At 49.6% G+C, this 20,000-nt stretch overlaps 1 protein-coding gene across 1 annotated transcript in view; it reads left to right on the plus strand.

The window, feature by feature from the left end:
- The window catches only part of GNL2 (G protein nucleolar 2), a 153,660-nt gene that overhangs the window by 119,158 nt on the left and 14,502 nt on the right, over nt 1-20,000 (plus strand). Inside the window, exon 13 of the mRNA XM_075336053.1 lies at nt 161-606. Coding sequence (XP_075192168.1) covers nt 161-606 — 446 coding nt within the window. The remainder of the gene's footprint in view (nt 1-160; nt 607-20,000) is intronic.

Below are 20,000 nucleotides of genomic sequence, written 5' to 3' on the forward strand. Positions count from 1 at the left end.
CGCACCTACACCTTTATTGAAACGGTTCTGAGTTTCATAAACGAGTCCCTAGAAAGTCACAAGGAATATTTTAAATTTAAGTGGAATCCTTTTATCCTCCATTTAATGGCTGTAAGATTTTTGTAAATTTATGTTTGCACCTTGTCCTTTTTCTCACTAGCATCAGCAAGCTTTAATAGCAGCGTCTGCTGGTACCAGTATGAATGAGGAAAATCTTGGCGAGGAAGACACAATCACCGATGTCCAGGAAGCTGCTAACTTGGAAAAAGAAGAGATCAAGGAAATCCTATCAAACGTCCGTCAAAACTTTGGGAAGATAAACGTGGCTCCAGAATTTTCCCAGGAAGACTTAGTGCCTATAGAAATGGAAGGAATGTCAGACATTTTCGAGCTATATTCACAGGATGATGATGATGATATCTGGTCAGAAGAGGATGACCAAATTTCACACCGTTCTGAAACCAAAAATGACGTGACACCAAGTGCTGATCCCAAGAATGCCACAAAGCACAAATCAAAAGCAATGCTACAAGATCTGGATGATAGAATAGCAAAGTGCAAGAAGTTCCTGAATAAAGCCAAAGCCAAGCGATTTTCTGCCTTAAGGTATGGTAAAGCACTTTTTACCTAAAATAGATAATGCAATTGTGCCATATAGATTTGACTCTTCCCATTTCTAAGCATTGGTGGGTCTCCTGCACCACTCCAGCGTTTTGTTTTCCAGCACTTTAAATCTAGGGACCTTACCTATGGTATTATCGCCCTCTGCCGTTTTTCATGCTTTTTCAGCACTCCATTTCCTCGGCGCCATCTTGTGCCGTAAGTTTTGATTGGCCGTAAGTGAGAAGTTATTTCACAAGTCCTCAATGCAAGTTTGAGAGCCAGAATGATGCTCTCATAGCACTACATTGAAGAGTTACTTCTGGCTTGCTCCCTGATACACTTGAGGTAACAAATCACTGGCACCTGATAGAAGATGAAGCCATCGGAGGATGAGTATAAGGGTATGTGCGCACGTTGCGTACTAGCCCAGCACCTAAAAGGTGCGCTTCAGAGCGCAGCTGAAAAGCTCCGTTCTGAAGCGCATGGTGCCGGCGAGAACGTGCGCTCTGCCTGCAGCTCCTGCCATAGACAGAGCAGGAGCTGCCGGCAAAGCGCACGGAAGAAGTGACATGTCACTTCTTTTTGCGCAGCGCTTCGGCAGTAGCCGAAGCGCTGCGCTCTAAAACGCCACGTGCGCACGGCCCCTGCACAATCTCCATAGACTGTGCAGGGGACGCAGGACGCATGCAGTTACGCTGCGCTACAAAGCGCAGCGTAACTGCATGAATTTACGCAACGTGCGCACATAGCCTAAGGCTGGAATCACATTTGCGAGTGACTCGCATCGCGTCACCTGGCACAATCTGCCGCTCTTCAGACAGGATTGGGTCAGCTGCATAAAAATTCATGGAGCTGACCCGCTTCTGTCTGGAGAGCTGGAGAGCTGCAGGCCGGCCAGGTGATGTGATGTGTTTTGATAAATTCTGTGGGAGTTAAGAAAGGTCAATGCCTTGGGGATCCTGTGCGAGGTATTATGGATCAGCAATATGCTGTTCATGGTACAATATAGGTTTGTTTTTTTCTTTTATAGCATGTGCTCTGCTGTTTGTCAGAGCCATAGACTGAAAAGAATGGCAGGTCACAGCCTGAACCCCTCCAGAATGGTGGCTGGGGATCCAAGAGCTCGGAACCTCACCCATTTATCACCTTTCCATTAAATAGATGACTGGAATACCCCTTTAAGATTTTCAATCCCTTCTCATAGTGAGAGACACATAACCTTCTGCACCCGTTGTTGGATTGGTTTGCAACTTTGGAATAACACTTGGTCCACCTTTTCACGCCCAAGCTGATCTTGGCTGCCTGAAAACTCTTGGCATGTCTCGCAATTGTTTTTGGGTGAAAATAGCATGTGACCCGTCCCAGATACTGCAGTTAATGTCTTTAGTGCCCTCCGGGGTATGGTGAGTGCCAGGCTGTACACATGCTGGCTGGGTAAGGCTGTGTCCTGGGATCCTGAAGATGGTTATTGAGGCATGAGACATAGTAGAGGGATTTAACGGCTGTTTGTGTATTAATTCTAATGATTCACTGCTTGCTTTTTCGGTTGAGGTCCTTCCAGGGTCTAAATGAATAAGTAACATTCTCTCATTAGCACTTGTGCAAGAGAATTAAATCTACACCACATGTTATGAAGCGCTGGGACGTGAGCCATCGGATCTGCTCTGAGATATTGGCTAATGAAATATTGGTGTGATGGTACATTTTTAGGCTTACTTTAAATGAAAAGTGTAATTAAGACATTAACTCTTGTATTGAAGTCTGTGAAAAGGCTGTTTCTTGTTTAAAGCAAAAACTGAGAAAAGTATGTTCTAAACATAAAAGTAACGGGGAAAAATTTTATTGTCCGCCTCGAATCCCGAGAGAGAAAGTTTAATATGGCTGCATGCATTTCCGAACAGATGATGCATATAAGATTTTAGTGACCTTTCCAGGCTGAGGTCATGTTCTCAAGTCATTTGGTCGGCTCAGTCCTGCTTTGCCCTGTTCAGTGTTGGGTAAGACTGGATACCCCTATCCAAACTAGACAGCCTGCTGGCCTTCAGAATTTGGTGGGTTTTGTGCATGACCATCTTAAGGTTTCACTGAGCAGCCATCATACTGAGGTTTGTCAGCGATCCTTTACAAATAAAGAGTCTGTGCAGAATGGAGGGCAAAGGCTGCACTTGACAATTTAGAAAGGACCCATCACGTCTTCCTTTTCTTTGTCGCTCCATTGGGAGACCCAGACAATTGGGTGTATAGCTTCTGCCTCCGGAGGCCACACAAAGTCTTACACTTAAAAGTGTAAAGCCCCTCCCCTTCTGCCTATACACCCCCCGTGCCTCACGGGCTCCTCAGTTTTTATGCTTTGTGCGAAGGAGGCTGACATCCACGCATAGCTCCACATCTTAGTCAGCAGCAGCTGCTGACTAGGTCGGATGGAAGAAAAGAGGGCCCATAACAGGGCCCCCAGCATGCTCCCTTCTCACCCCACTCTGGTCGGCGGTGCTGTTAAGGTTGAGGTACCCATTGCGGGTACATAGGCAGGAGCCACATGCTGTTTTCCTTCCCCATCCCTTAATGGGCTCTGGGTGAAGTGGGATCCTAATCGGTCTCCAGGCACTGGGACCGTGCTCCCTCCGCAGCCCCTGGGGAATCTGCTGGACAGGAGCCGGGTATCGTCAGGGACAAGGCCCTGCTACTGTGAGGTACTCTGTGTCCCCTTGGGGGACCGCGCATGGAGCGCTTGTGCCATACACACTGCAGCACTGCTGGGTGTGTTAGGGCGCCGGGGACTACCGCGCCGACCGCGCTTATTTGCCGGCCGCGCTTATAACTTTAGTCCCCGGCTTTTGCGGCCTAGTATCGCATATTCCCGCCCCCAGGCCTGCCAGTCAGGGGAAGGGCGGGACGCTGCACAGGACGTCAGCGCTGACGGCTGGAGCATACTTTGTATACTCCTCCCCCCTCACTCAGCACAGTGGGGCATCAGATTCCCGCACTTTCTAGGGCACGCCCACGGCCCCCTCCTCCCCACAGAACGCCGGCAGCCATTCCTGTCAGCACTTCTGAAGCTGGAGAGGAGAGACAACACGGCTCTGGGAGGCCCAGGCAGGGAATCTGGTGATCACACAACCGCTTTGAGCGGTCGGTAAGCAGCACCTGTGGTGCTGGCCCCACTGAGTGCCGAAGTGTACATATATATATATATATATATACTTATATGCTATACATTTACACTGTACGGTCGCACTGTTGATTTTTGGCTATATACCCTCCTGGATTGTACTCAGAGGAGACAACAGCATGTCGTCCGCAAAAAGCAAGGGTGCCAAAGCACAGGCTTACTTTGCAACCTGTACCTCATGTGCGGCTATACTACCGGCAGGTTCCACCGATCCTCATTGTGTGCAATGCTCGGCCCCTGTGGCACTTACTCAGCCGGAGCCTCTGCTACTGGTGGCACAGGTGGAACCACCTGCTACCACTGTCCAGGTGACAGGGACGGAGTTTGCAGTATTTGCTGACAAACTGTCTGAGAGTATGGATAAATGGTCTGCTAAGATACTAGAAGCCTTACAGTCCAGACCGGTGACTCAGGCCCCGGGCACTGTTGAATCATTGACCCCAGGCCCCCCTCAGTTGGAGCAGCAAAGTGCTCCTGGGGTGACCCATAGGTCACAGGGTGAGGTCTCTGACACGGACCGCAGTCCCAGGCCGCCTAAGCGGGCTCGCTGGGAAATTCCCTCGACTTAATCACACTGTTCAGGGTCTCAGCAGGAGGACTCTCTGGATGATGAAGCGGAGGTAGCAGATCAGGATTCTGATCCTGAGGCCGCTCTCAACCTAGATACACCTGAAGGTGACGCCATAGTGAATGACCTTATAGCGACCATCAATCAGGTGTTGGATATTTCTCCCCCAGCTCCTCCAATTGAGGAGTCAGCTTCTTAGCAGGAGAAATTCCGTTTCAGGTTTCCCAAGCGTACATGGAGTACGTTTCTGGATCACTCTGACTTCAGAGAGGCAGTCCAGAAACACCGAGCTTGTCCAGATAAGCGTTTTTCCAAGCGCCTTAAGGATACACGTTATCCCTTCCCCCCTGACGTTGTCAAGGGCTGGGCTCAGTGTCCCAAGGTGGATCCTCCAGTCTCCAGACTGGCGGCTAGATCCATAGTTGCAGTGGAAGATGGGGCTTCACTCAAAGATGCCACTGACAGACAGATGGAGCTCTGGTTGAAATCCATCTATGAAGCTATCGGCACGTCTTTTGCTCCAGCATTCGCAGCCGTATGGGCACTCCAAGCTATCTCAGCTTGTCATGCGCAGATTAATGCAGTCACACGTACGTCTGCTCCGCAAGTGGTGTCCTTAACCTCTCAGGCGTCGGCGTTTGCGTCCTACTGCGAGCCGTACGGCGATAGCATCCGCCAATTCGGTGGCAGTCCGCAGGGCCATGTGGCTACGTGAATGGAAGGCAGACTCTGCTTCCAAAAAGTTCTTAACCGGTTTGCCATTTTCTGGCGACCGCCTGTTTGGTGAGCGATTGGATGAAATCATTAAACAATCCAAGGGAAAGGACTCATCCTTACCCCAGTCCAAACCAAACAGACCTCAACCACGGAAGGTACAATCGAGGTTTCGGTCCTTTTGGTCCGCGGGCAGGTCTCAATTCTCCTCGTCCAAAAGGCCTCAGAAGGATCAGAGGAACTCCGATTCATGGCGGTCTAAGTCACGTCCTAAAAAGACCGCCGGAGGAACCGCTCCCAAAGCGGCCTCCTCATGACTTTCGGCCTCCTCACACCGCATCCTCGGTCGGTGGCAGGCTTTCCCGCTTTTGCGACGCCTGGCTGCCACAGGTAAAAGACCGTTGGGTGAGAGACATTCTGTCTCACGGTTACAGGATAGAGTTCAGCTCTCGTCCTCCGACTCTGTTCTTCAGAACATCTCCGCCCCCCGAGCGAGCCGATGCTCTTCTTCAGGCGGTGTGCACTCTGAAGGCAGAAGGAGTGGTGATCCCTGTTCCTTTTCAGCAACAGGGTCACGGTTTTTACTCCAACTTGTTCGTGGTGCCGAAAAAGGACGGATCCTTCCGTCCTGTTCTGGACCTAAAACTGCTCAACAAACACGTAAAAACCAGGCGGTTCCGGATGGAATCGCTCCGCTCCGTCATCGCCTCAATGTCCCAAGGAGATTTCCTAGCATCAATCGACATCAAAGATGCTTATCTCCACGTACCGATTGCTCCAGAGCATCAGCGCTTCCTGCGTTTCGCCATAGGGGACGAACACCTTCAGTTCGTGGCACTGCCTTTCGGCCTGGCGACAGCCCCACGGGTCTTCACCAAGGTCATGGCAACAGTAGTAGCAGTTCTGCACTCTCAGGGACACTCGGTGATCCCTTACTTAGACGATCTGCTTGTCAAGGCACCCTCTCAAGTGGCATGCCAACACAGCCTGAACATTGCTCTGGAGACTCTCCAGAGTTTCGGGTGGATCATCAATTTTCCAAAGTCAAATCTGACACCGGCCCAATAACTGACATATCTTGGCATGGAGTTTCATACTCTCTCAGCGATAGTGAAGCTTCCGCTGGACAAACAGCGTTCACTACAGACAGGGGTGCAATCTCTCCTTCAAGGCCAGTCACACCCCTTGAGGCGCCTCATGCACTTCCTAGGGAAGATGGTAGCAGCAATGGAGGCAGTTCCTTTTGCGCAGTTTCATCTGCGTCCACTTCAATGGGACATTCTCCGCAAATGGAACAGGAAGTCGACGTCCCTCGACAGGAACGTCTCCCTTTCTCGGGCAGCCAAGGCTTCCCTTCAGTGGTGGCTTCTTCCCACTTCTCTGTCGAAGGGGAAATCCTTCCTGCCCCCATCCTGGGCTGTGGTCACGACGGACGCGAGCCTGTCAGGGTGGGGAGCGGTCTTTCTCCACCACAGGGCTCAGGGTACTTGGACTCAGCCAGAGTCCTCCCTTCAGATCAATGTTCTGGAGATAAGGGCAGTGTATCTTGCCCTAAAGGCGTTCCAGCCGTGGCTGGAAGGCAAGCAGATCCGAATTCAGTCGGACAACTCCACAGCGGTGGCATACATCAACCACCAAGGCGGAACACGCAGTCGGCAAGCCTTCCAGGAAGTCCGGCGGATTCTGCTATGGGTGGAAGCCACAGCCTCCACCATATCCGCAGTTCACATCCCGGGCGTAGAAAACTGGGAAGCAGACTTTCTCAGTCGCCAGGGCATGGACGCAGGGGAATGGTCCCTTCACCCGGACGTGTTTCAGGAGATCTGTTGCCGCTGGGGGATGCCGGACGTCGACCTAATGGCGTCCCGGCACAACAACAAGGTCCCGACATTCATGGCACGGTCTCAAGATCACAGAGCTCTGGCGGCAGACGCCTTAGTTCAGGATTGGTCGCAGTTTCAACTCCCTTATGTGTTTCCTCCTCTGGCACTGTTGCCCAGAGTGTTACGCAAGATCAGGTCCGACTGCCGCCGCTCCATCCTCGTCGCCCCAGACTGGCCGAGGAGGTCGTGGTACCCGGATCTGTGGCATCTCACGGTGGGCCAACCGTGGGCACTACCAGACCGACCAGACTTGCTGTCTCAAGGACCGTTTTTCCATCTGAATTCTGCGGCCCTCAACCTGACTGTGTGGCCATTGAGTCCTGGATCCTAGCGTCTTCAGGGTTATCTCAAGAGGTCATTGCCACTATGAGACAGGCTAGGAAACCAACGTCCGCCAAGATCTACCACAGGACGTGGAGGATATTCTTATCTTGGTGCTCTGATCAGGGTTTTTCTCCCTGGCCATTTGCCTTGCCCACTTTTCTGTCATTCCTTCAATCCGGATTGGAAAAAGGTTTGTCGCTCGGCTCCCTTAAGGGACAAGTCTCAGCGCTCTCTGTGTTCTTTCAGAAGCGCCTAGCCAGACTTCCACAGGTACGCACGTTCCTGCAGGGGGTTTGTCACATAGTCCCTCCTTACAAGCGGCCGTTAGAACCCTGGGATCTGAACAGGGTGCTGATGGCTCTTCAGAAACCACCTTTCGAGCCAATGAGGGATATTTCTCTCTCACGCCTTTCGCAGAAAGTGGCCTTCCTAGTAGCAGTCACATCACTTCGGAGAGTGTCTGAGCTAGCAGCGCTGTCATGCAAAGCCCCTTTCCTGGTGTTTCACCAGGACAAGGTGGTTCTGCGTCCGGTTCCGGAATTTCTCCCTAAGGTGGTATCCCCCTTTCATCTCAATCAGGATATCTCCTTACCCTCTTTTTGTCCTCATCCAGTTCACCAATGTGAAAGGGATTTGCACTTATTAGATCTGGTGAGAGCACTCAGACTCTACATTTCTCGTACGGCGCCCCTGCGCCGCTCGGATGCACTCTTTGTCCTTGTCGCTGGCCAGCGTAAAGGGTCACAGGCTTCCAAATCAACCCTGGCTCGGTGGATCAAGGAACCAATTCTCGAAGCTTACCGATCTTCTGGGCTTCCGGTTCCCTCAGGGCTGAGGGCCCATTCTACCAGAGCCGTGGGTGCGTCCTGGGCTTTGCGGCACCAGGCTACGGCTCAGCAGGTGTGTCAGGCAGCTACCTGGTCGAGCCTGCACACTTTCACGAAACACTATCAGGTGCATACCTATGCTTCGGCAGATGCCAGCCTAGGTAGGCGAGTCCTTCAGGCGGCGGTTGCCCACCTGTAGGAAGGGGCCGTTTTACGGCTCTATTACGAGGTTTTACTTTACCCACCCAGGGACTGCTTTTGGACGTCCCAATTGTCTGGGTCTCCCAATGGAGCGACAAAGAAGAAGGGAATTTTGTTTACTTACCGTAAATTCCTTTTCTTCTAGCTCCAATTGGGAGACCCAGCACCCGCCCCTGTTCCCTTCGGGCTGTTGTTCTTTGTGTACACATGTTGTTCATGTTGAATGGTTTCAGTTCTCCGAAATTTCTTCGGATTGAATTTACTTTAAACCAATTTATAACTTTTCCTCCTTCTTGCTTTTGCACCAAAACTGAGGAGCCCGTGAGGCACGGGGGGTGTATTGGCAGAAGGGGAGGGGCTTTACACTTTTAAGTGTAATACTTTGTGTGGCCTCCGGAGGCAGAAGCTATACACCCAATTGTCTGGGTCTCCCAATTGGAGCTAGAAGAAAAGGAATTTACGGTAAGTAAACAAAATTCCCTTCTTCTCTGGGAGAAGGCATTAGTAGCAGCACCAGGGAACTATGAGAACTGGAGGCCAATTCCATAATGGCTTGTTTTACAAAATATACTCCTTTTAAAACATCTGTGTTGCATAAAGCACTTTTTGGAGGAAGCAGGTAGCCGTACCGGCAGACCCCATGAAGGGTACTTCACTCAAGAGGCAGGAGATACTTCATATATCTATACTTTTTAAGACACAAGATTGCATCATAGCTGGATCCTGAATGTTGGGAATAAAGTTGAACAAATAGTTTATAAACATGGAATACACCACTCTGTAGGTGACTTACTAGTTAAAGGTTGACTTTCAACATCCTTGAGCCCAGAGATCACCTTTATGATTGTACTTTTACACGCAGTAGTTTTCGTTTTGCACTCTACTATCACACAATGATACGTAAGCAATGGAACAACTTTAATGCGCTAGCAGTACCATGCTCGGTACTTATAATGAGCAGTTCATGCTCAGATGGATGCAACTGGAGTACCCGAGTATAATAGGTCAATGGGGAACTCGAGCAATTTTCATCGAATTCTTCTGGCAAAATGCTAGTTTCCCGTTGACTTCTATTATACGCTGTAAATGAGTCGTGCCCATCTAACCCTATCCAGCTGCTTATTACCAGTACAAGTGTTGAAATGATGATTTGACTCAACCGGTTGTGGAGACACGGGGCTCAGTGGGTGCTCTCGTCCACTAAAACCCTCCGCCTTTAGAAAGACAGCGTGGCTCAGGGCTCATCCCAACTGAACGCCGGCCTCCTTAACCGTGGGCGTAACACTACTCAGACAACACAGGGTGAGGGAACCACAATAATTAGACTTTATTGGATCCCCAAACAATTAACGGCACATAACCAGCAAAACACACAAGTGTAACAGGCAACAGAGTCTCACCCTTCCGCTGGCTCACCAGGGATTTAGAATGTCCATGCCTCAGAGGTTCCAGGGCCACTTACTCCAGTCCAGCAGCACCCCGCTTTTGGCGGGCACCCACCGAGAAAGGAATAAAGCCAGATTTAGGAAGCTGTGTGAGGTCTGCAAAGTCTGTAACAGGTGACTGAACTGTCCCAACCTGAGTGTCCTCCTTAGGTAGTCCTGGTATGATGTTACAATCCTGGCAGCCGGAGTCGAAATCCCTAGGCTGTGGATATGTTCTCCAACCGGATCCGGAGTCCCTAGATTGAAGCCATAAGATATCCTGATCCTCTAGTCAGCTCCAAAGAGCTTAGACTGGATCCATCAGCATCCATCAACCTTCATCAACCCTGGTGGCTTAAAGAAGTCCCTTTTATAGCCATAACCTTCCCTTAGGATACACTGCGTCCTCATCGATTGGTTGGACAAGATTGCTTCTCCCATTGGATGAATTTCAAGCTGCATGGATAATGTTCATTTAAATGATGTGCATAGAAAGACTCAGTATATCTACATGGAGTCGGCAAGTCACCGACTAGACAATGGCTACTAAGGTAATTACATTAGCAATACACAACTACAATACAATGATTACTGAAAAAGTCTGGAGAGCAATAGCTAAGCAAACATGACTTAGCACACATAAGAACAATAGTCTGGCTGAATGTTAAGAAACTTTAACCCATGAGAGTCCATGTCGTCACACCGGTCACTCTAGATCTGACTGCTGTTTCAAATTATATTGTCGTGTGCGCACAGCGAGAAAGAATAACAATTAGTTGAATCAATTATGACTCTCTCACGACAGACAGTGGTCAATGTGAAACTTTGTTCTATAGGGGCTTTGTCTAAGAATAAAGAAGTAAAGGGGTGTAAACAAAGTTTAGTCCAAGCAAGTATTGTAGGTCGGGGCTTCAAGACATATAGAAATTAGCATATCCTCTTCTTGATTGGACAGTCCAAGCTTTAGGAATTCTCTTTTGTTCATCATCTTGGGTGTATACAGGATGTGGCAGCCATCTTCAAGTTACATATACTGATATATACTGTGTTAAGGAAATTTCACTAAATATGCAATATACATATATACGTGTTAGTAAAAAGAACAAAGGCCTGCATAAATGTGTTAGTTTACATCTACTAAACTATATACCTGAGTCTATGAAATGGCTGAATTAAGTATTTTTGGTTACTCAATTCTTATCCTCAACACAAGCATGGTAGTTCTTGCTCATCACCAGAAATTAAATAAGGGTCCGTTTTTAAACTCCTAAGAACACACGTTTCATGATTATTGGGAATTGTAAACTGGCTGCCAATAACCCAAGAGAAGCGCAACCTACTTGCTTGTTGGGTAAAATGATTACGCAACCTTGAAAAGCCTTATTCTTGGCAGTAGTACATACCTGTATAACAAGGACATGTGCTGCTTAGGACAACAACAGTCTATGTGCACACCAATTATTGTGTGCATGTGATTTTCTGTCTGCCCATCTAAGTAGGCTATCAACCGATCGGCCAACATGTTAGGCGGTCGGTAAATGCCACAAGTCTGCTAGTATAAAGCGTCCCGAGGCTGGAAGTAATTCAGTACTCAATATCTAAATCTGGTGCTTCGGAGATTAACACCAATGTTGGCCAAATCTCAGTAGGCCTGCCCCTCATACTAAACCCTGTCCGCTTTTCGAGGTCTCTAACATGTATCACTTTAGAAGATGAGAAGCGCTTGTCAGGGATATACCCGCCTTATCCCAATACCTGCCAAGTACATGATCCTATAAGCAACCAGTGGACGCAACACCACCAGCACCTTCTGACCTGGACCTTTTGACATTTCTAAGCTGGATAGACAAAAACTGCGAGGTATTTGGCCCCATCTCCGTATGGTTCACTCTGCATAAAAGCAGATCCTGTAAAGTAAATTTAGTGTGACATTTATCATTTCTCTTACTATAGGCCAGTTTAATTTTGGCTTTGTATTGATTTATGTACGTTGCGTGCCAAAACGTTCCTTTAATATCTGCCTCTAATTAGTTTTTAATTTTCATGTACTGGGACAGAACGTGTACGTTTCAGACACACATGCAATTAGTTATGTATTACACTGTCAAATGTGTTAGCTGTGAAGCGGGAAGTACACCACATCACAACATGTATACAAATGTCATCCCAAAATAATCGTTAATAAAACATAAAAGCACGGCTTAGGAAGGCATTGGAAGCTTCGCTTACGCACTGCCGTAACTCAGAAGCTGCTACTCTTTCTGAAGGATGGGGGTGTAGAGATTTTCAGAACAGTAAAGAAATGATGACCTTGGTCTATAAGATGCTGCTAACGTTCTGTAGGGTTGCATTGAAGAAAGCTGCTAACATCTCAGTCCCGGTGTCTGATGGTGGCTTAATGGCCTCTCCATATACAGAACATGTGTACAGTCAGGGTAAATATTAAACCAAAGGACTTTTTTTTTTCTTTTTTTTCTTCTTCCTCAATGCACCCATTCAATATTCAGGTCAATGCTTGCGTTTTAGAACTGGAGTGACAGAGGCTTCAGATCTATGATTTATAAGAGTCTTTTGGTAATGACTAGAGAAATAATCTTTCTTCCCCACTTATCAGACACTTCTTCCTCCTCCCCTACCTCTGAAACGCACCATCCACTCTGAAAAAGCAGCTCAAATCTGTCTTGCTCATAGGAGACTGCAAGTGTCATGTGACACAGCCAATTATCCTCTATAAGTATGGCGCAGGAGGAGAAAACCTACAGAGGCAGACAAAGAAACAAACATGACGCAGAGCTCTTAACAGGTTTTACCTCACGTCAGAGCTGGATTCAGATCAATGCTGCTGAGCTCTGCTGTATAATGTCCTCTGTGTTGTAGCAGCTTGTCTGTGAGCTAAAAAGTGAGTGAAGTGCAGGCATTGCCCCTCTGTGTGCTGATTGAGAGAAATCCCTGTAGCTCTTCTATCAGGGGATTGCAGGTTGCAGATAGAGCACAGAGAGGTGAACACTGGTGAGAATGCAGGATCCATGTTATATGAGGGGCTGCTGATAAGTCTTAGGCTTTACCCAGAAAGAAACGAGAGAGGATGATGAAACTTAACATTTCTTCGGCGCTCCATTGGGAGACCCAGACGATTGGGTGTATAGCTACTGCCTCCGGAGGCCACACAAAGCATTACACTAAAAAGTGTAAGGCCCCTCCCCTTCTGGCTATACACCCCCAGTGGGATCACTGGCTCACCAGTTTTCTGCTTTGTGCGAAGGAGGTCAGACATCCACGCATAGCTCCACTGTTTAGTCAGCAGTAGCTGCTGACTATGTCGGATGGAAGAAAAGAGGGCCCATATGGGGCCCCCAGCATGCTCCCTTCTTACCCCACTTGTGGTCTGTAAGGGTGAGGTACCCATTGCGGGTACGGAGGCTGGAGCCCACATGCTGCTTTCCTTCCCCATCCCCCTGAGGGGCTCTGTGGAAGTGGGATCTTACCGGCCCCCAAGCCCTGAGGCCGGGCTCCATCCACAGACCCAGTGAACCTGATGGATACGGAGCTGTGTACCGTTCAGGGACAAGGCCCTGCAACTTTCAGGTACTCTGTGTCCCCGTACAGGCGGGCACGCACACACCAGGCTTGCTGGGTGTGTTAGTGCGCCGGGGACAGTAGCGCTGTACGCTGGGGTTTGAGTCACAGCAGCTTAGCTGTGTGACTTCATGTGCTGGGAACTACCGCGCCGGCCACTCTCGGAGCGGCGGCGCAGCTGGGACTTGTAGTGCGCAGGGGACTTAGCGCCAACCGCGCTTTTACGGCGGCTGCGCTTATAAATTTAGTCCCCGGCTTTTGCGGCCTAGCTCCGCTTCGTTCCCGCCCCCTCCCTGTCAGTCAGGGAAGGGGAGAGACGCTGTACGATTACTCAGCGCCGAGGGCTGGAGCCTTATTTACATGCTCCAGCCCTCTCACTAGGCACAGTGGGACGCAGGTTTCTTGCTTTTGGTCTGGCACGCCCAGGGCCCGCCCCCCCCTCCACAGGACGCCGGCAGCCATTCCTGCATGCAGTCTGGCTGGAGGACGGACACAGGCTCTGGGAGACCCAGACTAGGGATTTCTGGCGACCACACACCCGCGTTTAGCGGGCGGTAAGCAGCACATTAGTGCTGGCCCCACTAGTGCCACAGTGTGTATTGGTGTACTTTTCCTGTACCAGATATATATATATATATATATATATATATATACTGCACTGTAAGGTCGCTTCTTGGCTGTATACCCTATATTGCTCTGGGAAGACAACAACATGTCATCCACAAAACGCAAGGGTGCCAAGGCACGGGCTGCATACACTGCTTGTACAGCATGTGGGGCTAATCTACCAGCAGGCTCCAACGACTCTCATTGTGTGCAATGTTCAGTCCCAGTGGCACTTCGTCAGCCAGAGCCTATGGTGGTGGTAGCCCAGGCAGAGACGCCTGTGAACCCTGCCCCGGTGACGGGGACAGAATTTGCAGTCTTTGCTGATAAAATGTCTGTGACTATGACAAAAATCCTGGAGACCTTGCAGTCCAGGCCAGTTGCTCAGACCATGGACACTGCTGTGCCTATGTTCCCCGGTCCCCCTCAGTTGGAACTAATCCGTACTTCAAGGGGGTCCCAGGCATCACAGGCTGAGGGCTCTGACTCCGATGACAGTCCCAGGCCGCCTAAGCGAGCTCGCTGGGAGAGGCCCTCCACGTCATCACGCGGGTCAGGGTCTCAGCGAGAAGGGTCTCTATATGATGAGACAGAGGTGGGTGATCAGGAGTCTGGTCCTGACACTGCACTCAATTTGGATACGCCAGATGGTGACGCCATGGTAAATGACCTTATAGCGGCCATCAATAGGCTGTTGGATATTTCTCCCCCAGCCCCTTCAGCAGAGGAGGCAGCTGCCCAGCAGGAGAAATTCCATTTCCTGTATCCCAAGCGTAAATTGAGCACTTTTCTGGACCACTCTGACTTCAGAGCATCAATCCAGAAACACAATACTTATCCGGACAAGCGTTTTTCCAAACGCCTTAAGGATACACGTTATCCCTTTCCCCCTGACGTGGTCAAACGCTGGACCCAGTGTCCAAAAGTGGACCCTCCAATATCCAGGCTTGTAGCTAGATCCATAGTTGCAGTGGAGGATGGGGCTTCACTTAAAGATGCCAATGACAGACAGATGGACCTTTGGTTGAAATCTGTCTATGAAGCTATTGGCGCGTCGTTTGCTCCAGCATTCGCGGCCGTGTGGGCGCTCCAAGCTATTTCAGCTGGTTTGGCACAGGTGGACTCTTTCATACGTCCAGCAGTGCCACAAGTGGCGTCCTTAACTACGCAAATGACTGCGTTTGCGACCTACGCTATTAATGCGGTACTGGACTCTACGAGCCGTACCGCAATGGCATCCGCCAACTCTGTAGTTTTGCGCAGAGCATTGTGGTTAAAAGAATGGAAAGCAGATTCTGCTTCTAAAAAATGTTTAACCAGCTTGCCATTATCTGGAGACATAAGGTATGCAACACCAGTGACTATGTAAGGGGAATACATGAAATAGCAGAAACTGCTGTGTGAATACTGACTTGAAAAATCCAATAGCTACATGTAAGAGTGAAAATGTGAAAAATGGAATCTGCATTACTGCCATGAACATATGAATAAAGAGAAATTTAGCTACTGAATTGATCAATGCAATAGAGCCCCAACACTACGCCAAAGTATTTCTCTACGTTGGGGTCCCTAGCTTGTGTGTGTCCTCTCATGCAGTTAAAAAACTTACCGTGTATGGGAAGCTGAGACCCAGGCTATATATGCGTATGATATGGATTGGCAATAGGTGTGTGGGGAGGGTTCCCAAACGAAAAACTACTAACAATAAGGAATAACGTTTGGAACACCATTCTAAGTCTGAACTGGGTGCAAAAACCTAAAAAAACATCACTATGGGGAGATAAGGTATGCAACACCAGTGACTATGTAAGGGGAATACATGAAATAGCAGAAACTGCTGTGTGAATACTGACTTGAAAAATCCAATAGCTACATGTAAGAGTGAAAATGTGAAAAATGGAATCTGCATTACTGCCATGAACATATGAATAAAGAGAAATTTAGCTACTGAATTGATCAATGCAATAGAGCCCCAACACTACGCCAAAGTATTTCTCTACGTTGGGGTCCCTAGCTTGTGTGTGTCCTCTCATGCAGTTAAAAAACTTACCGTGTATGGGAAGCTGAGACCCAGGCTATATATGCGTATGATATGGATTGGCAATAGGTGTGTGGGGAGGGTTCCCAAACGAAAAACTACTAACAATAAGGAATAACGTTTGGAACACCATTCTAAGTCTGAACTGGGTGCAAAAACCTAAAAAAACATCACTATGGGGAGATAAGGTATGCAACACCAGTGACTATGTAAGGGGAATACATGAAATAGCAGAAACTGCTGTGTGAATACTGACTTGAAAAATCCAATAGCTACATGTAAGAGTGAAAATGTGAAAAATGGAATCTGCATTACTGCCATGAACATATGAATAAAGAGAATAAAGATCAATTCAGTAGCTAAATTTCTCTTTATTCATATGTTCATGGCAGTAATGCAGATTCCATTTTTCACATTTTCACTCTTACATGTAGCTATTGGATTTTTCAAGTCAGTATTCACACAGCAGTTTCTGCTATTTCATGTATTCCCCTTACATAGTCACTGGTGTTGCATACCTTATCTCCCCATAGTGATGTTTTTTTAGGTTTTTGCACCCAGTTCAGACTTAGAATGGTGTTCCAAACGTTATTCCTTATTATCTGGAGACAGACTGTTTGGTGAGCAATTGGCGGAAATCATTAAACAGTCCAAAGGTAAGGACTCTTCCTTACCCCAGCCCAGATCAAGCAAACCTCAACAGAGGAAGTGGCAATCAAAGTTTCGGTCCTTTCGAGGCTCGGGCAAGCTCCAATTCTCCTCGTCCAAAGGGACTCAGAAAGAGCAAAGGAGCTCTGATTCCTGGCGGACTCACTCACGCCCCAAGAAAGCAACCGGAGGTACCGCTTCCAAGGCGGCTGCCTCATGACTTTCGGCCGCCTCCCTCCGCATCCTCGGTCGGTGGCAGGCTCTCCCGCTTTTGCGACATTTGGTTGCCACAGGTCAAAGACCGGTGGGTAACAGACATTTTGTCTCACAGGTACAGGATAGAGTTCAGTTCTCGTCCTCCGCCTCGGTTCTTCAGAACTTCCCCACATCCCGACCGAGCAGATGCCCTTATGCAGGCGGTGAATTCTCTAAGAGCAGAAGGAGTGGTGGTCCCTGTTCCTCTTCAGGAACAAGGACAAGGTTTTTACTCCAATCTCTTTGTGGTACCAAAAAAGGACGGCTCATTCCGTCCTGTTCTGGACCTAAAACTGCTCAACAAGCATGTGATCGCCAGGCGGTTCCGGATGGAATCCCTCCGCTCAGTCATTGCCTCAATGTCTCAAGGAGATTTCCTAGCATCAATAGACATCAAAGATGCTTATCTCCACGTGCCGATTGCTACAGAGCACCAACGCTTTCTACGCTTCGTGATAGGAGACGACCATCTTCAGTTCGTAGCTCTGCCATTTGGTCTGGCGACAGCCCCACGGGTGTTCACCAAGGTCATGGCGGCAGTGGTAGCAGTCTTGCACTCTCAGGGACACTCTGTGATCCCTTACTTGGACGATCTACTGGTCAAGGCACCCTCTCAAGAGGCATGCCAACTCAGCCTGAATGTTGCACTGGAGACTCTCCAGACGTTCGGGTGGATCATCAACTTCTCAAAGTCAAATCTGTCTCCGACCCAATCACTAACGTATCTTGGCATGGAGTTTCATACTCTCTCAGCGATAGTGAAGCTTCCGCTGGACAAGCAGAGGTCACTACAGACTGGGGTGCAGGCTCTCCTTCAAAGTCAGTCGCACTCCTTAAGGCGCCTCATGCACTTCCTCGGGAAGATGGTGGCGGCAATGGAGGCGGTTCCGTTTGCGCAGTTTCATCTGCGCCCACTTCAATGGGACATTCTTCGCCAATGGGACGGGAAGTCAACATCCCTGGACAGGAAAGTCTCCCTTTCCCAGACGGCCAAAGACTCTCTGCAGTGGTGGCTTCTTCCCACCTCATTATCACAGGGAAGATCCTTCCTTCCACCGTCCTGGGCGGTGGTCACGACAGACGCGAGTCTGTCAGGGTGGGGAGCAGTTTTTCTCCACCACAGGGCTCAGGGTACGTGGACTCAGCAGGAGTCCACCCTTCAGATCAATGTTCTGGAGATCAGAGCGGTGTATCTTGCCCTACTAGCCTTCCAGCAGTGGCTGGAAGGAAGGCAGATCCGAATTCAGTCGGACAACTCCACAGCGGTGGCATACATCAACCACCAAGGGGGGACACGCAGTCGGCAAGCCTTCCAGGAAGTCCGGCGGATTCTGATGTGGGTGGAAGCCACGGCCTCCACCATATCCGCAGTTCACATCCCCGGCGTAGAAAACTGGGAAGCAGACTTCCTCAGTCGCCAGGGCATGGACGCAGGGGAATGGTCCCTTCACCCGGACGTGTTTCAGGAAATCTGTCGCCGCTGGGGAAGGCCGGACGTCGACCTAATGGCGTCCCGGCACAACAACAAGGTCCCAACCTTCATGGCACGGTCTCGCGATCACAGAGCTCTGGCGGCAGACGCCTTAGTGCAAGATTGGTCGCAGTTCCGGCTCCCTTATGTGTTTCCACCTCTGGCACTCTTGCCCAGAGTGCTACGCAAGATCAGATCCGACTGCAGCCGCGTCATACTCGTCGCCCCAGACTGGCCAAGGAGGGCGTGGTATCCGGATCTGTGGCATCTCACGGTGGGCCAACCGTGGGCATTACCAGACTGACCAGACTTACTGTCCCAAGGGCCGTTTTTCCATCGGAATTCTGCGGCCCTGAACCTGACTGTGTGGCCATTGAGTCCTGGATCCTAGCGTCTTCAGGATTATCCCAAGGGGTCGTTGCCACCATGAGACAGGCTAGGAAGCCCACGTCCGCTAAGATCTACCACAGAACGTGGAGGATATTCTTATCCTGGTGCTCTGCTCAAGGAGCGTCTCCCTGGCCATTTGCCTTGCCTACCTTTCTTTCTTTCCTGCAATCTGGGTTAGAAAAAGGTTTGTCGCTCGGCTCCCTTAAAGGGCAAGTCTCGGCGCTATCCGTCTTTTTTCAGAAGCGTCTAGCACGACTCTCTAAGGTGCGCACGTTCCTGCAGGGGGTTTGTCATATCGTACCCCCGTACAAGCGACCGTTAGATCCATGGGATCTGAACAGGGTGCTAGTTGCCCTCCAGAAGCCGCCCTTTGAGCCTCTGAGGGAGGTCTCACTTTCTAGGCTATCACAGAAAGTGGCTTTTCTGGTAGCGATCACATCTCTTCGGAGAGTGTCTGAGCTAGCAGCGCTGTCATCTAAGGCTCCCTTCCTGGTCTTCCACCAGGACAAGGTAGTGCTGCGCCCCATTCAGGAGTTTCTCCCGAAGGTGGTATCCTCTTTTCATCTTAATCAGGATATCTCTTTGCCTTCTTTTTGTCCTCATGCAGTTCATCGGTATGAGAAGGATTTACATTTGTTAGATCTGGTGCGAGCACTCAGAATCTACATTTCCCGCACGGCGCCCCTGCGCCGTTCGGAGGCACTCTTTGTCCTTGTCGCTGGTAAGCGCAAGGGGTCGCAGGCTTCTAAGGCCACCCTGGCTCGATGGATCAAGGAACCAATTCTTGAGGCCTACCGTTCTGCGGGGCTTCCGGTTCCATCAGGGCTGAAGGCCCATTCTACCAGAGCCGTGGGTGCGTCCTGGGCATTGCGTCACCAGGCTACGGCTCAACAGGTGTGCCAGGCAGCTACCTGGTCGAGTCTGCACACTTTCACCAAACATTATCAGGTGCATACCTATGCTTCGGCGGACGCCAGCCTAGGTAGAAGAGTCCTGCAGGCGGCAGTTGCCTCCCCGTAGGGGAGGGCTGTCTTCGCAGCTCTAATATGAGGTATTCTTTACCCACCCAGGGACAGCTTTTGGACGTCCCAATCGTCTGGGTCTCCCAATGGAGCGCCGAAGAAGAAGGGAATTTTGTTACTTACCGTAAATTCCTTTTCTTCTAGCTCCTATTGGGAGACCCAGCACCCGCCCTGTTGTCCTTCGGGATTTTTGGTTGTTTTCGGGTACACATGTTGTTCATGTTGAATGGTTTTTAGTTCTCCGCTGTTATTTCGGAGTGAATTTGTTTAAACCAGTTATT

This window comes from Anomaloglossus baeobatrachus, chromosome 2, assembly GCF_048569485.1.
Source record: "Anomaloglossus baeobatrachus isolate aAnoBae1 chromosome 2, aAnoBae1.hap1, whole genome shotgun sequence".
NCBI lineage: Eukaryota > Metazoa > Chordata > Amphibia > Anura > Aromobatidae > Anomaloglossus > Anomaloglossus baeobatrachus.